Source organism: Amborella trichopoda, chromosome 2, assembly GCF_054954075.1.
Source record: "Amborella trichopoda isolate Santa Cruz 75 chromosome 2, AtrichopodaSantaCruz75HAP2 v2.0, whole genome shotgun sequence".
NCBI classification, from domain to species: domain Eukaryota; kingdom Viridiplantae; phylum Streptophyta; class Magnoliopsida; order Amborellales; family Amborellaceae; genus Amborella; species Amborella trichopoda.
Genome location: NC_142337.1, coordinates 30,599,483 through 30,616,530, shown reverse-complemented (window position 1 = coordinate 30,616,530; position 17,048 = coordinate 30,599,483). Strand labels below are relative to the sequence as shown.

Below are 17,048 nucleotides of genomic sequence, written 5' to 3'. Positions count from 1 at the left end.
TTGTAATTCAGTATTGTCTAATATTTTATCAGGAAATTTATCAGCAAAGAGAATGGATCTATCAATTGGGATAATTGTCCCTTGATTTATATTATGTCCTAAAAATCTAATTTTTGTTTGGAAAATATTTAACTTTTTAGTAGAGACTACTAACCCAGCATTTTTAACTCTGTGAATGAAAGTATGAAGATGTTTAAAATGTTGTTCAAGAGATTCAGAAAATACTAGAACATCATCAATACAAACTATCATGAATTTATAGAAAGGATTAAATATATCATTCATTATTTTTTGGAATTCAGATGGATCATTTTTAAGAAGTTGTAATAGGACATTTATATATTTCTTCATCTGTGTCAGAACTAATATTCATGGACCAATAAAAATCATCATTATGCATGGTGCCTACAAAAGATGTATCACTACTTGTTGAAGTAGTGTCCGTATTTGAGCTAATAGATGAATCATATATTTGAATAATGTCATATATTTTATTTCTGATGTTTTTATCTAATGTAATAGAGTCTAATTTTTGTTTGACTTTGCATTGGCTTTTATAATGGCCAACTTTTCCACATTTATAGCAAACAGGTAATTTCTTACTGTTTTGTTGGAATTTTTTAGATGCAAATCATTTAGTAAATTTCTTATATTTTTTATGTTTGGTTGGAGAAGACTTATGTGTTTTTTCTGGTTTATTAATGCGATGTTTTTTCTCTCTATATATTTTATGTGGTTTGTGTTTATCAATATGATAGCCAAATTGTTGGCAGAAGTCTCCTAACTCCTTTTTACCACTTATGTTTTCTTTGTCAAGTTGTTTTTTAAGTTTCATATCTGTGCACAGGGCTAAGCCTTCAGCACATATTTTAGAGGATAATTCACCTAAAGTATATTGAGCGTAACTGATTATACCACTATTTTTATTTTTCAGACGTTCTTTGACCTTTTCAGCGAATAGATATGGTAATCCTGCTACGAACTTTTCTTTCCAGTGGTCAAGATGACTATCTTCTCGTATAAGTAAACGACAGAAAAAGACGTCTTTATACCATTTATAGTGAGATAGTGTAGGACAACTTAAATTAAATAAAAGATCAGCAGTTCGAGCTGCAAGTATTGAAGTATTTCTTACGAAATGAAGAGAAATTGTATAAATCAGTGAATTGACAACATCACTTTCAGAGTATACCATATCTTGGTTGTGTTCATTTTTTGCTCTCCATTGACGAGCATTTGTTAATATTTGTTGTTTTATTTGTTCATTGAGATAGGAATCCCACCATCCTCTTAACCATCCAGTAAATCCTGAAACTATGGCTTTTGCTATTTCCTGATCATGACTCCCAGCCATTTTACATGCCGAAGCATACATAGTCATATGTTTCATTGTATCGAATATTCGGTGATCGAAAATTCCATCAATGTTCCAATCTATAATAGTTCGACCAGTATATGTAGAGGTATGACTTGTAAGGTCTTCTTCTAATTGGATATCAACTGGGGTTGGTCTTTTATAACATGGTCGGGCATTTATTGGTTGCCAATTTTTATTATAGTTGACTCGATTTATCGTATCCGGGGTAATATGATGTTCAGAAAATGCTTTTTGAATATTTGATATTGTGTTGGCAATTGATGGTTCAAAATTTTCATTTTTTTGGAACATTATTTCTTCTTGAAGAGTCATATTATCATGTTCAGGGATTTATGTTTTCCCTTTATCGTTAGCTGGTATAATAATATTTTCTTTAGGTTTGGGCTCTTTTATTTCTAATTTCGATAATTTGGAAATTAATTGATCCATTAGTGATTTATTATCATCACCTATATGAAATTTTTTTTTATTTAATTCAGGAGGAGGTTTAAAGAATAACTGTTTCTTTTCTTTATATGTGGGAGGATGTAATAAGTTTTCTATTCTAATACTTGCAGCTCGAACTGCTGATCTTTTATCTAATTTACATTGTCCTACACTATCTCACTATAAATGGTATAAAGACGTCTTTTTCTCTCGTTTACTTATACGAGAAGATAGTCATCTTGACCACTGGAAAGAAAAGTTCGCAGCAGGATTACCATATCTATTCGCTGAAAAGGTCAAAAAACGTCTGAAAAATAAAAATAGTGGTATAATCAATTACGCTCAATATACTTTAGGTGAATTATCCTCTGAAATATGTGCTGAAGGCTGAGCCCTATGCACATATATGAAACTTAAAAAACAACTTGATAAACAAAACATAAGTGGTAAAAAGGAGTTAGGAGACTTCTGCCAACAATTTGGCTATCATATTGATAAACACAAACCACATAAAATACATAAAATACATAGAAAGAAAAAACATCGCATTAATAAACCGAAAAAAACACATACGTCTTTTCCAACCAAACATAAAAAAATATAAGAAATTTACTAAATGTTTTGCATCTAAAAAATTCCAACAAAACAGTAAGAAATTACCTGTTTGCTATAAATGTGGAAAAGTTGGCCATTATAAAAGCCAATGCAAAGTCAAACAAAAATTAGACTCTATTACATTAGATGAAAACATCAGATATAAAACATATGACATTATTCAAATATATGATTCATCTATTAGCTCAGATACGGACACTACTTCAACAAGTAGTGATACATCTTTTGTAGGCACCATGCATAACGATGATTTCTATTGGTCCACGAATAGTAGTTCTGACACAGATGAAGAAATATGTAAATGTCCTATTACAACTTCTGATATCCATACGCTAACAAAAAAGGACAATCTTATTTTAGACCTAATAGAAAAAATTGCTGATCCTGATGAAAAAAGAGAAATAATTACTCAGTTTATTAATTTGACTAAAACAAAAACAAAACATATGCCATTAGTCAATCCTCCTGATAATTATAACTTTTCTGATATAATGAAACGTGTCAGTCAGCATGAAGCTACACAAAAAGAACCTACTATTGCTGAACTCAAAGCCGAAGTAAATACAGTCAAGATAAAAGTAACTCAATTAAAAAATAGAATTCAAATCCTTGAACTCCATAACAAAACCTCCGAAATAGACACTGATTCAGATGTCATTAAATTTGACCACTTACTCAAATCATATCATAATTTAAAGTTTTTTGTTTTATGGACCTGTAATATTTTTTGGGATAATAATTGAAAATCTTCTTGATTACTTGTAACAGATAGAGTCTGTTCTACTGTTTTAATAGCATATCTGATTTTTAGATCGAATGTGCCTTTCATATATACATCTGATATTGGTACTCTGGGTATGTTCCAATTTTTTATTTGATTTTAAATATCGTTAATAATAATTTCTTCTTTATTTTTTATCCTTAGAGTCCTATTAGTTGCACTGGTTGTTTTATCCAACAGACTCTTAATAAATTTCTCCATTATTAAGTTGCGGTTGAGTGTTATCTGGACCGTCCTCTTTGACTACCTCTTACGTCTTCTAGACCTCAGCGGCTCTTCTGGCCTAAACGGTCAATTGACTGGGTATCAGAGCGTCTCTAACCTCAATGCTCGGACTAACTTTCTTTAATGGATTAATTTGTTAAGTTTCTTAAGATAAAAGAACTAGTAATAACTCTTAGTCCTCTAATACAGGGTTGGCTCTGATACCATAAATGCGCCAAGATCACCCTATAGATACTAACAACTTCTAACAACTCAAATACAGGACTTATCTAAGGAATTGAAATATTAAACTATGATAAGATACTACTTGTTGTAATATGTTAACATAATATAAAAATGTTAAGATGATAACAATAACAGATACAATAGATATATCTATGACTATCCAAGAAGTAGGAGTACAATTACGAATTTTTATGTTAAATACTAATTTAAATTGCATCGCGGAACAAACATAATATTCACATATATTGATTCAGAAAAGGAAATACAAGCAAACATACTTACGGATTATTACAAATACATAAACTGGAAAATGACTGCCATTCGTGAGGGCAGTAAGAGGGTAGAGTTGATAAATTACAATCACACATGTAACAAATAAGGAAGAGTAAGGCGTTACCGACTTGAGATACGGTAGATTTACAACAGCACTGAGCGAAAGGAGTAAGAGAACAGAAAGAAGAGAAGAGCAAAAGAGAAGCTGAGCTTGATCTTCCTTAGTCTGCTGAAAATCCTTGCCAACCTTACTTCTGGTAAGTGAAACGGTTTATTTATAGAGGGCGAGAGGTAACTTGGTGTCGAAGGTATCCTTTCTGATTGGCGAGAGGTAACTTGATGTCGAAGGTATCATTCTGATTGGTTGCTGGAGAGTTGACGTGACGAAGGAATCTTTATAACTGTGCTTGAGACTTCGTGGCGAGCATCTGAGGGAGGTGTGACTGTAGTTGAAGTCACATCATGCATAAAGTGGAGTCATGTCGTGCATAAAGTGAAGTCATGTCGCGAATAAAGGTAATATAAGAAGCTGCTTTTCGAGTGGAGTCATGTCACAAATAAAGGAAAAGATAAGAATCTGCTTTATGTCAGATCATGTGAGCTGCTGCTGATGCTGATTGTATTAGTCGGGTCGCCGTATCGGGTCGTAGTATCGGGTCTAATTGTATTAGTCGGGTCGCCGTATCGGGTCGCAGTATCGGGTCGCAATTATGTTATTGGTCAGGCCTTTGGCTGAAGTCTTCTAACAATGGATTGCCAGATTGAACTGTTTCTTCTGACGTAGTCAGTGCAATGGTATCAGGAGCAAAGGTATTGAGAAGATTTTGCTCTAATTCTTCAAGGGTAGCATTAGGGTGTGCGAGTCTCATCTTTTTCAAATAAGCAGAGAATGTAGGTAGGCTGACTGTATTATGTGTTTGTGGGTTCAGGATATTGTTTTGAGGAGGTATGCGTTTAAGGGGTAAGGAGGCAGGATCAGTACTAAAAATATCCCACCATTTAACTTTGATGGTTTTGCCAAGTTTAGGAATGTACTCATGATTATGCGTATTATTTTCAGAGATGACATAATCCCATTTTAGGATCCAGGGTATTTAGTAGATGGCTATGAAGTAATGATGAAAATCATCCAATTCGGTTCGGTGCAAGTATTATGTTGTGCAAATTTGGTTTGAAAGGCTTGAAAAGAATCTGGTAAGATTTGTGCCTGAGATCCCCATAATAAAAACCAGTGGCGGAACCAGTTTGGGAATCTTTCGTAAATAGGGAGTTTATATATATATATACATATATGGGTCGTTGGGTTTATACTATTCCATCAGCTAGTGGGCTTACATAATCTTTTCCCATATATATATATATATATATATATATATATATATATATATATATATATATATATATATATATATATATATATATATATGTATATATACATATACATATATATATATGTATATATACATATACATATACATATATATGTATGTACATACATATATATGTATATATACATACATATATATATATATATATATATATATATATATATGTATATATACATATATATATATGTATGTATGTATATATATATACATATACATATATATATATGTATATATACATATACATATATATATATGTATGTACATATACATATACATATATATGTATGTACATACATATATATGTATATATACATACATATATATATATATATATATATATATATATATATATATACATGGGAAAAGATTATGTAAGCCCACTAGCTGATGGAATAGTATAAACCCAACGACCCATATTGAATCTAAGCCGATCTGATGGTCACAATTGCATTTCAATTAATATTTTTTTGTTACAAATCCAAATTACTTGAAATTTAGAGCGTCCACTCTTCACATCAAGGCGCATCAAACAAAATATTAAAAAATTATTGAAAAAACTAAATTGACCAAAATACCCCTGTAACTTTTTAGGGTATTTTAGTCTATTTATTTTTTGTAAATTATTTTTTTAATATTTTTATTAGCTTCTCCTAATTTCCAGCGTAGACGCTAAAAACTTCAAATGAAATGGATTTGTAAAAAAATTTCAAATTTAAATATAAAATGTAGTCATGACCTTTAGATCGACCCAAATTCAATCTGGGCCATTGGGCATTTACTATAGTTCTCAGGTAGGGCTGACCTCATAAGAAGATGCAATAGAAGTATTATGAATATGCAATAAAACCCAGAGAAAAAAAAAGGTACCTGACTTGATTGGAATAGAGAGAATCTAAATTTTTATAACAAGTAATGATGGATTGTGATAAAGATTTATATAGGATTTGACCATGGTGTGCTTGGGTATGATGCAGTCCTACTGATGCAATATCCATGCAATACATCTCCTATTTCCATGCATAGCTACAATATAATATATTCTATTGTCTTTTAATAATATTCCTAAAGAGTATGCTCACCAGGTGCACGACATTCTTATAGAGAACATTTTCAAGATCATCAAAAAATCATTCAGTTTCATAGAAGAATAAAATTTATTTAATTCGCACATTCCTAAATGTTCACCTTTTTATCATCATCCTTCGAAATTTGGATTAAGTGTGCCAAAAGCATGAAGTAACTCTAGAAACTTTCAATTTATGGGACCAATAAAAGATCATGCTTTGGCAAGTTAAGAGAGTTTATGAAGATCTGTTGAATAATGCCGTTGAGCATTATCAAATCCCAAAGCATTTGCAATACTAGAAAATTGAAAGGGTATGTAATTTGATAAAGGGTGAGGTGACCCAACAATCACATACTGGATATGAACATGGATTTACTTTTGGAGAATGGTACGTGGAACACACTGTACAGCTAGTACAATTCAAGGTTTAGTTGGATCACCTCATCATCATCAAAACCTTTTCCCAACTTATTGGGGTAGGCTATAAAAATCCTGGTCAGCCATTCTACTCTATCAAGCATTATACCCTCAGTGAGGCCATAAATCCCCATATATTTTCTCACTACTTCCAGCCATGTCCTTTTGGGACTACTCCTTGCTCTTTTTAGCCGTCCACTTGAACTAACTTCCACCTCCTAATATGTGTTGTACTGGATCTACGCGGCACATAGCCAATCCACCTAAGTCCACTTTCTTTTATCTTATCACCAATTGCCACACCTAACTCTCCCAAAAAAATTTATTTCGAATTCTATCCCTTCTTCTCTTGCCACTCATCCATCTCAATATCCTCCATAAAACAAAGCCGGTCTCACAGTTGTCCTACAGAACTTGCCAAGAGAACATGGAAACCATGAGTTGTTAAACACAAGGAACCAAAAACACCATAGGAATAGTTTTGAAAGTAAAGCAGTAAATTAGGGGCATAAATGGAACAATTAAGTCTACATGTTTAGCACACGTTATAAGCTCACACAAGGGCATTTCTATAATTTGATCATTAACTATAATAATATTTATTACATAACTTATCCTAGAAAGGATCATGTCATTTCTATCTCTCATTCTCATGCAACTCCCTCCCTCTCTCTCTCTCACACACCCCTATCTCTTTTTCCTCTAATCTCTCTCTATTTCTCCTCCTCCTTCCAGTAGTGGCTATTTATAGTAGACGTACATCAAATATCTTTCAACTTGGTATTCAAGCAAGGTTAGATTGAAGAAGTGAGAGTTGGGTGGTAAAATACAGGGCAATAACTACTGGTTTCAGCAATATGTCCAGACAATGGAAGAAAATTCAGTAACGAAGAAATCCTTAAAAGGCTACTTTATGAAGATCGTGGTGAAGTGTCTGTTGAAAGAAGTGTTATTTTTTTGGGGGAAGAAGTGTTATTTTCAAGGGTTCATTCTTATATCTGATTTCTTCGGTGAAAAGTACACATTTTTTAGGGTTCCACCCAACAAGAAAAAAAGGGGAAAATTAGGGTTTTTTCATGAACCATTGATTAGGTTTTTCCTTATGAAAAACCTGATGTTTGATGTAGATGAAATAGCATTACGGTTATGGTACATTTGAAATTGGTGGCTATAAGTGTAAGATTGATTGGCCAATGCACTTTGTTGTGCTTTTTGTGCTCATGATGAAGAGTGTTTAGAAAGAAATCTGTGGGTGTATCCAGATTTCAACAACAATATGATTTGTTTTTCTTGTGCCTTAAAAAGGAACAACGTCACAATAAACATCAAGTATGAAATACTCTAGACACCAAATCACTACGGTTAAAATTTATGGTACAAACTATCTAGAATGAGCCCGATCTATTAGGATACGTCTTGAAGGCAGGAAACAAATCGGGTTATATTGACAGTCATATAGGCAAAACCTATGTAAAGAAGCCCTCTTATGCTATTGGGAAGCTGAGGAGATAATTATTATGAATTAAAGCTTGAACTATATATAACCAAATTTGAGACGCACATTTATGATTTATAATACTTCAAAGGAGGCATGGATGCAGCAGCTCAGGCCTATTCACAAAAGGAGAATACAGAAAAAATATGAGTTGGAAGGTTTCTAGGATGAGCTGAATCACTACCAACCCATAGACTGCTCCCATTGGGAAAAAGAGCATAGAAAAAATTGACTGGAGACTACAAAATGAAATCACATAACATTCATTGATAAGAAAATTCACTTGTCAATTTTAGTTGGTTGTGGGAGTGGTGAGACACAAGTTTTCCAACACAATGACATCTACTCTGACACACATCTAATAAGGTTTTCTGTAATGAGCATAAACCGGAGACTACGAAATGAAATCACATAACATTCACTGATAAGCAAATTGACTTGTTTATTTTAGTCGGTTGTGGGAGTGGTGAGACAATTTTTTGAACACAATGACATCTACTATGTCACACATCTAATACGGTTTTATTGACAGTCATATAGGGAAAACCTATGTAAAGAATCCCTCTTATGCTATTGGGAAGCTGACGAGATAATTATTATGAATTAGATCTTGAACTATATATAACCAAATTTTATACGCACATTTATGAATTATAATACTTCAAAGGAGGTATGGATGCAGCATCTCAGGCCTATTCACAAAAGGACAATACAGCAAAAATATGAGTTGGAAGGTTTCTAGGAGGAGCTGAATCACTACCAACCCATAGACTGCTGGGAGAAAGAGCATAGAGAAAATTGAGTGGAGACTACGAAATGAAATCACATAACATTCATTGATAAGAAAATTCACTTGTCTTTTTTAGTTGGTTGTGGGAGTGGTGAGACAGAAGTTTTCCAACACAATGACATCTACTCTGAAACACATCTAATAAGGTTTTCTGTAATGAGCATAAACCGGAGACTACGAAATGAAATCACATAACATTCACAGATAAGCAATTTGACTTGTTTATTTTAGTCGGTTGTGGGAGTGGTGAGACAATTTTTCGAACGCAATGATATCTACTATGTCACACATGTAATACGGTTTTCTGGGATGAGATTAAACCCAAACGAGAATTCGCTAGTCACATCAAATGCCATTATATACAGTATTTGTCCTCATGATTCAATACGATAAATTTCTTACTATGCTTCCTTTTCCTCAAAGCAGACGGCTTTAATTAAATAAAAAGCTTCAGACTGAACAGATGTAGAATTTCCAAGATGTATCCAATACCAATCATGTGTCGAATGGTCAGAATGGCTTACTCTAACTTCTTAATAGATTCAATAGTGATCTCAGTTGATTCAAGAACTTTATGAATATCTGATTGGGCTTTCTCCATTTTCGAGGGATGGTACATTGAAGTAAACCAGATCTTATCAGTATAAAAGCAGCACCACAAGATACTATTCAGCAAGTCCGCCCTTCATTAGAGTAAACGAAATGAACATGAAAGTTATCCATAATAGATTCCAAGAAATATCATACAAAGGGTGCAATTGATTACATACTTGAGCAAGTAGAAAAACAGCCCATGTAAGAACTGCTGCTGTTGTTTCATGTCCAGCTATAAGCATAGTCATGAGATCATCTCTAAGCTGTTAACAAATATTTCAAGGAAAATACGTTCAACATACTAATAATATCCCAAAAAAAAAACGCTGGAAAGCAACGACAAAACAAGTTGAAAAGTGAAAACAAGGCTACACTTTATTTTGTGTGTGTTTCTTTTTAGGAATTGGTGACATGTTATAATTACATAGGAAATAGATTTACAAAAACCCATGAGATGTGTTTATGGGCATCCCACGGACCAGGTGCTCTAAAACTGTACAATTAAAAAATCAACTATCAAGATAAATAAAGGAAAGATTAGGGACGTAGTCTGGAGATGAAGAAAGAGGGGGGGAACAGCAGAGAGAGGATGTCAGGAGGGAGAAGTAAAGTAGGAATGTGGGGTAAGGGGTAAAGAAGATTCCTTGGAGAGAGACAAAGAGTGTAACAAAGCAAAGAGTGAGAGAGCAAAGCGGAGATGAAAAGAAAACAGAAAGCAGACACAAAAAGAATACATGAAGGAAGGTCAAAGGAAAAAAGAAAGGAAGGCATTCCACAAACCGGAGCTCTATCCAAAAAAAGGTTACAGGGTGGCTGTACTGCAGCATGTGCAAGTGTAGCCAGTTTTAGGCGGTGTGTGTATTTTTTTTTTTAAGAAGATCCAATAGAGTTAACATGTATTACTATCTCTTCTTACCTGCCGATCATCGACATCCTCTCCCCTCATGTCATCAAAGAACCTGAGCAAACTTGCGTCCTGCGAAGATATCCAAAAAAAAGTAGCTATAGATTCATACTATATTCTACATTGAAACTATTTGTCTATTTTCTGATACAACAATTTTGAAAATTGCAGAGAAGGCCACAGACCTTTAATGTTGAGTAATCTCTTTGTTGAAGTTTCTCAACATCAGTTTCCTACAATTATGCAAAAGAAACCAAGTTAAGGCATTCCAGAACATATATTATCCAATACTGAGAATCTCATCTCAGAAGAAATCACTGCTTAAAGGATAGACTGATAGAGCACAATAACCTAAGATTTCTTCAAAACTAACTGACCACATCACCAATGAAATAATGACTTACTCAACAATACTACATTCTTTCTTTCTCAGCCCAGAGAAACCTGTTCGCTTATCTGATGTAAACATTCATTATGCTTTTCCATACTAATCAAGATGATATAATACTATAGTATAAAAATCATGGTTGTTGGCGAAGGGGCTTTTATCCTGATTCTAGAAAAAAGGGAAATTTAGCAAATACCAAAGCAAAGGTATCCTACTCCAAACCACTCCTGGCACAACTCAAATCAATGTTAACCCCACAACGATGGCTTGCCAGGTTGGCTTCATTCAAGTGAGGAGTTTGAGAGATTCATTTCTTACTTATGAAGGGAGATAGAAGTTAACTTCTCTGGAAATATGAGTGTTATATAAAGCATATTATGCGATTTGAAAACTCTCTAAATACAAAGGTTGCATCAACAAAATGTAAGCGAGACTGGTGGCAATTCAAAATTGAAATCACTAAAAATGAAATAACAAACACAAACTGAAATATGAAAAGACTTCTATATGACAGAAGTTAGAGGCAAACTGTGGAAGAGCTCTCAAGAGCCAGAAAAGTTACATAGTGGCAAGACTTTGATGTTCTTATAAACAGGAGGTTGTGAATTTGAGGGACTTAAAACAACAAAAATTTGGATGATAGACAAAAACCTCACTTCCAACTTATGTTACTGCCTACAATACATAGGTGGAGATTTTGTCTTCAACATTACCCGTTTAAACTCATTACTGATGATTTGCTGTTTTCCACCACCACATGCCTCTCTGTCTGCTCCAATTCTATTTATACATCCAAATATGTCCCCTTCAACAGAATTTCGTGAATCATGAAAGAATGTTGTTAAGGATATAACGAATGATGTGCAAGGGCAAACATGTAAATAGGCATTTATATTTTGCCTTAGTTATTTTATGTTCATAAGATATAAGTGACATTTGCAATTGGCATAATTGTAATCTTACATTGTTTGTCTTGGACGATCCATTGTTCATGCACCCATTCTCCTTCTTTACTTGTGCATGTCTTCTTTCCTTCATGAATAATTTTCATGGTATCAAAACATTAGTTGGAGATCGATCCAAAAGGTTTTAGTTGAACTGTGATACTGATTCTATTTCCTTCCCTTCTTGAATACCAAACACTACTCTTTTTTTTCCTTCTCAATTCTAATTCTCTCTTCTCCTATCCTAGTATCTTTAATATCAGTTCTAAATCCTATCCTCCTTCCTTGATACTAATTTCTTTCTTATCTCCAATTTTATTATTTACAATCCCTAACCTCTCTTATATCATCTCAATTTCTTTCCACTTTTAATCAATATTATTCCACCTTATTCATTATCTCAAATTCGAATCTCAAACTTCCTTTATGTCTCAGATCTATTAACCCTAATTCCACCCTTTGATTATCTGAAATCAATATACGGACTTAAACAGTCTCCTAGAACAAGGTTTAAAAAATTCAGTGAGGCTCCGCTGAAAGTTGGGTTCATAAGGAGTAATGTTAATCATACACTCTTTATAAAGACAGATATTGCTCGAATTACTGACCCTGTTGTGTATGTTTATTATATTGTTGTGACAAGGAATAATGTGAAGGGCACTAAAGATCTTAAATCTTATTTAAGCAAGGTGTTTGATATCAAAGATTTAAGACCCTTTAAGTATTTTTTGGGAATTGAAGTGGCGAGATCAAAGAAAGTAATAGTCATCTCCCAGAGAAAATATGTGCTGCATATCCCAACAAAGAAAATATGCGTAGCATATTCCAGAGAAAATATGTCTTGCATATCCCAGAGAAAGTTTTTTTTGGGAATTGAAGTGGTGGGACCAAAGAAAGGGATAGTCGTCTCTAAGAGAAAATAGGTGTTTGATATTCCAATAAAGGGGGATGTTGGGATCCAGAATTGCGAATACTCTATTGAGTCAATCATAATATTCATGGAGAAAGGGGAGAGCTAATCAAAAGATCTTAATCAGTATCAAGGAATAGTGGGCAAGCTTATATATCTCACAATCACTCGACTAGACATTTCTTTTGCGGTTAGTGTGGTCAGCCAATTTATGCATGCACCACGTAACCGCACCTCGATGTGTTTAGAATATTAAGATGTCTCAAGTCTCCATCAGGGAAAGGGATATTTTCTCCAATCAAGGATAACTTGATGTTGCAGTTTACACAAATGCTGATTGGGCTAATTGCCAAACTGAGAGAAGATCTACAACTGGCTATTGTACCTTCGTGTTGGAAAACCTGGGTACTTGGAAAAGCAAGAAGCAAAATGTGGTAGCAAGATCAAGTGTTGAAGCAGAATACAAAGCAATGGCTCATAACACACGCAAAGTAATGTGGATCAAAAGTGTTCTTTTTTATTTAGGTGTTAGAGTTAACCTTCCCATGACTCTATATTGTGACAATGAAGCAATCATTCATATTGCAGAAAATCTTGTTTTTCTTGAAAGAACTAAACACATTGAAGTAGATTGTCACTTTATCAGAGAGAACGTTGTTGCCAAGTTCAAACTCCTCATGTGAAGTCTAAAGATCAACTTATAGATATCTTCATCAAAGTTATTGGACGGAACAAATTACATGATATCACAAGGAAGCTGAGCATGATTGGTATCAATGCACCAGCTTGAGGGGGAGTGTCGAAAATAAAAAGAATAAGCTTTATTGTATTTGATGGACAGAACTGCCATTTATCTTTTGTTTACTCCTTCTCTTCCATATGTTTCAAAATAGGGGCAATATTGTCCATAAGTTACTTAATGTTATAGGAGGGGTAGAGGTCATAAGTGACCCCTAAGCCACTCACTTTCCCTTTATATCTCTCACAACTCTCTCTCTGCTTCTCTATCTTTATTTTCTTTCCTCTCTTTCTCACTCTAGATCCTACCAACTGTTTTCTTTTCTACTTTAATTTCAACTCTATGCACCATCTTGCGGGAGAGTGTTGTTAATCATGTTCTATAACAACCCAGTCGGAAGATGAAATATCAACAAGAATCTATGAGTCACAGTATACGCACCTGCCTTGTTTTTTTTGCATTGCAAATGAGCTCATCAAGACAATCATTGATAACTTTGAGGTCACTATGGAACTTCCGCTGACGTGGAACTATCCATCTTGCAAAAGGAAACTTCCAATAAGGAACATAGAAAGTGGAGCGATGTTCAGCTTCAAACAAAGTACCATAGACTGACTGAAAATCACAAGATTCCCATGACATTCTAAAAACCATAAGCATTTGCACTAACAACAAAATTGCAAGGTACTTAAGTCAATGAGAAAAATCTCAATAAACAAAAAAAATTTCAAATGCATCCTAGACATGCTAATCCATTCATTTAATATAATTATACCCAAGCCGAACCATGTAAAATCAAAACAACAATGTAAGCAGGCAGAATTATCGAGATAAAAAACCCAATCACTTGTGTGATGAATATTTTATTGCACCACGCTATATACATAGTTTTGAATTTAGGCGTGGTACCAATAAGCGATAAAATGGGAGAGGATAGACTTAGGTGGGATGGCCATGTGTGGCACGACCAAGTACAGCACTTGTTAGGAGGTGTGCGTTAGTTCAAGTGAAAGGACTGAAAAAGACAAGGGGTAGGCACAAAAGGACTTGGTTGGAAGTAGTCTGAAAAGATACGGGGACTTAGGGTCTCACTGAGAATATGGCCTTTAATAGAGCAGAATTGAGAACTACGATTCATGTAGCTGACCCCAATTAATTGGGAAAAGGCTAAAACGATGATGATGATATGCATAATTTTAGGTCCTCAATCTAAATAGGTATTTTATTTGACGGACTAAGTTTACGATGTACTCCCATGGGAGCACACTATACTCCCTCTTTTCAAGGGACTTCATTTTTGTGCGTTTTATACAGTTTGGATCTTGAACAAAGTCAGTCTTTATCTCATTAAAACTCACATGACTTAGTTCGGACCTTCATGATCCGAATAGGTCAATCACTCAAAAATGAGAACAAGTGATCTGGATGAACATGTCTATCACTCATAAAAAATTACAAGTGAGCCGCTTACGAAATCGCAAAAATAAGATACATGAGCGTAATCATCATCATCATCATCATCCAAGCCTTATCACAATTACTTGGGGTCGGCTACATGAATCTTGATCCTCCATTCTTCTCTATCAAGGGCTATACCCCCAGTAAGACCAAAAATCACAGTAGGTTTTCTCACTACTTCTATCCATGTCGTTTTGGGCCTTCACTTTGCCCTCTTAGAGCCTTCCACTTGAACCAAATCGCACCTCCTAACCGGTGTTACATTAGATCTATGTTGCACATGGCCAGTTCACCTAAGTATACTTTCCTTGCTCTTATCGCCAATGTGTTTAGCAGGACTCGCTAATACAACCAGTGTGGACTAGCTCGAACCCCTCAAACGATTTGATGGCCAATCTGGCCCTAATAACATTGAGACAAATCCAAGAAGCAAGGAGAAATACATACATTTCATACAAAGAAGAGATTCAAAAAGATATTCAATGCTTTTTTAATAGTAAAAAATTATTGTACAAGGAGGACCTTCCCTGTTTTATCTAACTCTGCATCACAACGAATTAAGCTGCTCATGAATTTTTGCCTGTGTACCATGAGGCTAACTTCCATCAACACCCCTCCAATTGGAAGTCTTTTCTCTAAAGAAATAGATATTCTAAAGCAATTTCACCTTCCATCCGCACATAAAATCTGGGAATTTATTTCTTATTTTGAATAATAGGTTAGTGCAGTCCCTATGCAGTTCTTTTCTAAGTGATAGATCCTCCATAATCTTTCCAGTTCGGCAACTGTTAATGAGTCATAAAGTCCAATGGTTTAAATGGGAAAAACAACAATTTTGAAGTAGTGGCAGTACCTCCTGACTAGGAAATATACATCTGTACACATTACAAGTTTATCTCAAAATGAATTCAACAAGTCAGCTTTTAATGTCACGTGTTTCATATGAAACAATTGATGAAGCTCAATATATAGTGCAAGCAGCCCATTAAGCAGGTTATAAAATTTAAGAAATGAATTTATAATACAACTGTAAACACCTTGATGATTGGTGATTCTTTTGTGACAGAGCCAAAGTCATAGTTGAAGACACCCAACCCAATAATGTCGAGAGCCAAGCTAGAAAACTCTGCTTCGAGATCCACCTTTAGATGCCCTTCAGGAGAATTTTCCATTTGATACATATTTTCCAGCTTCATCACCATGCTCTCTGAACATTTACTAAAAACTGACCATAGCTTCTAAAAACAATGTATGAAACCCAGGCACAATAGCTGAAACCAATGCAGAATAAAGGACAAGCATCAGATAAATGAGCACCCCAACACATATAACATCAGAATACTCCGAAAAATGAATAAAAAGAATATAAAGGAAAACAAGCACATTAAACAATTTACAATTATTAATTCTAACTTCTACTAATCTTAGAGAACTTCCCACATTGGCAGAGCACGAGCCATAACAGTTAGAAAGAAATGGCAGATAAAATATATGGAGATAATAGAATAATAGCGTGGACAATTTACTAACCCGGGATTCGTCTCATATAAACAACCAGTTAATTCTTGTTAAACAAACTCCAAGGATTATTCACAGTATAGTCTACCAGATTTATCTCTCTGTTTCCCGTTTGCTCAAGTATGTAAAAGCAGCGATAAACAGTTACTCCTTGTGCTGTATGTTGTATCTCATTTCTTTTCTGTTTGTTATATAAGGATAGGACCCTTGTGCTGTGTGTTGTATCTCATTTCTTTTTAGTTTGTTATATAAAGTCAGGAAATTCTAAGATAGATATTTCTATACTCATATATCTCAGAAAGTATGAAAAACCGACAACTCTCAAATGTCAAAACCAATATAAAAGTTACCTATAGAATCCGTTTTGAGGGAGAAAATTTTCATTGTTACATAATAAACAAAAAATACAGTCATAAAGATTTCTACTATTGCCAAAATAGTTATAAATTCTCTTTCTTTGCACTTCTTACTCAGCATGTCTTTAGTTCATCTCGCATCTTGGTACAAGCCTTTT

The 17,048-nt window shown here is 34.2% G+C and overlaps 1 protein-coding gene across 50 annotated transcripts in view; it reads right to left on the bottom strand.

Annotated features, from left to right (window-relative positions):
• Positions 1-2,452: 2,452 nt before the first annotated feature.
• The window catches only part of LOC105420044 (cytochrome P450 97B3, chloroplastic-like), a 21,702-nt gene continuing 7,106 nt past the window's right edge, over positions 2,453-17,048 (bottom strand). For 7 of the 50 annotated variants that reach the window (XM_088860020.1, XM_088860015.1, XM_088860016.1 and 4 more), the window contains 6 exons: positions 16,054-16,287; positions 14,000-14,096; positions 10,763-10,810; positions 10,590-10,649; positions 9,850-9,936; positions 9,363-9,762 (listed from right to left, as the gene is read on the bottom strand). In XM_088860020.1, the coding sequence (XP_088716146.1) occupies positions 9,745-9,762; positions 9,850-9,936; positions 10,590-10,649; positions 10,763-10,810; positions 14,000-14,096; positions 16,054-16,094 (351 nt within the window). In that variant the 5' untranslated portion in view covers positions 16,095-16,287 and the 3' untranslated portion in view covers positions 9,363-9,744. Of the gene's footprint in view, positions 2,696-3,874; positions 4,367-6,677; positions 7,208-9,362; positions 9,937-10,589; positions 10,650-10,762; positions 10,811-11,678; positions 11,771-11,928; positions 11,998-13,999; positions 14,174-16,053; positions 16,288-17,048 lie in introns of those variants that run through there. The other 43 variants (XM_088859999.1, XM_088860005.1, XM_088860007.1 and 40 more) reach the window with 17 other exon arrangements.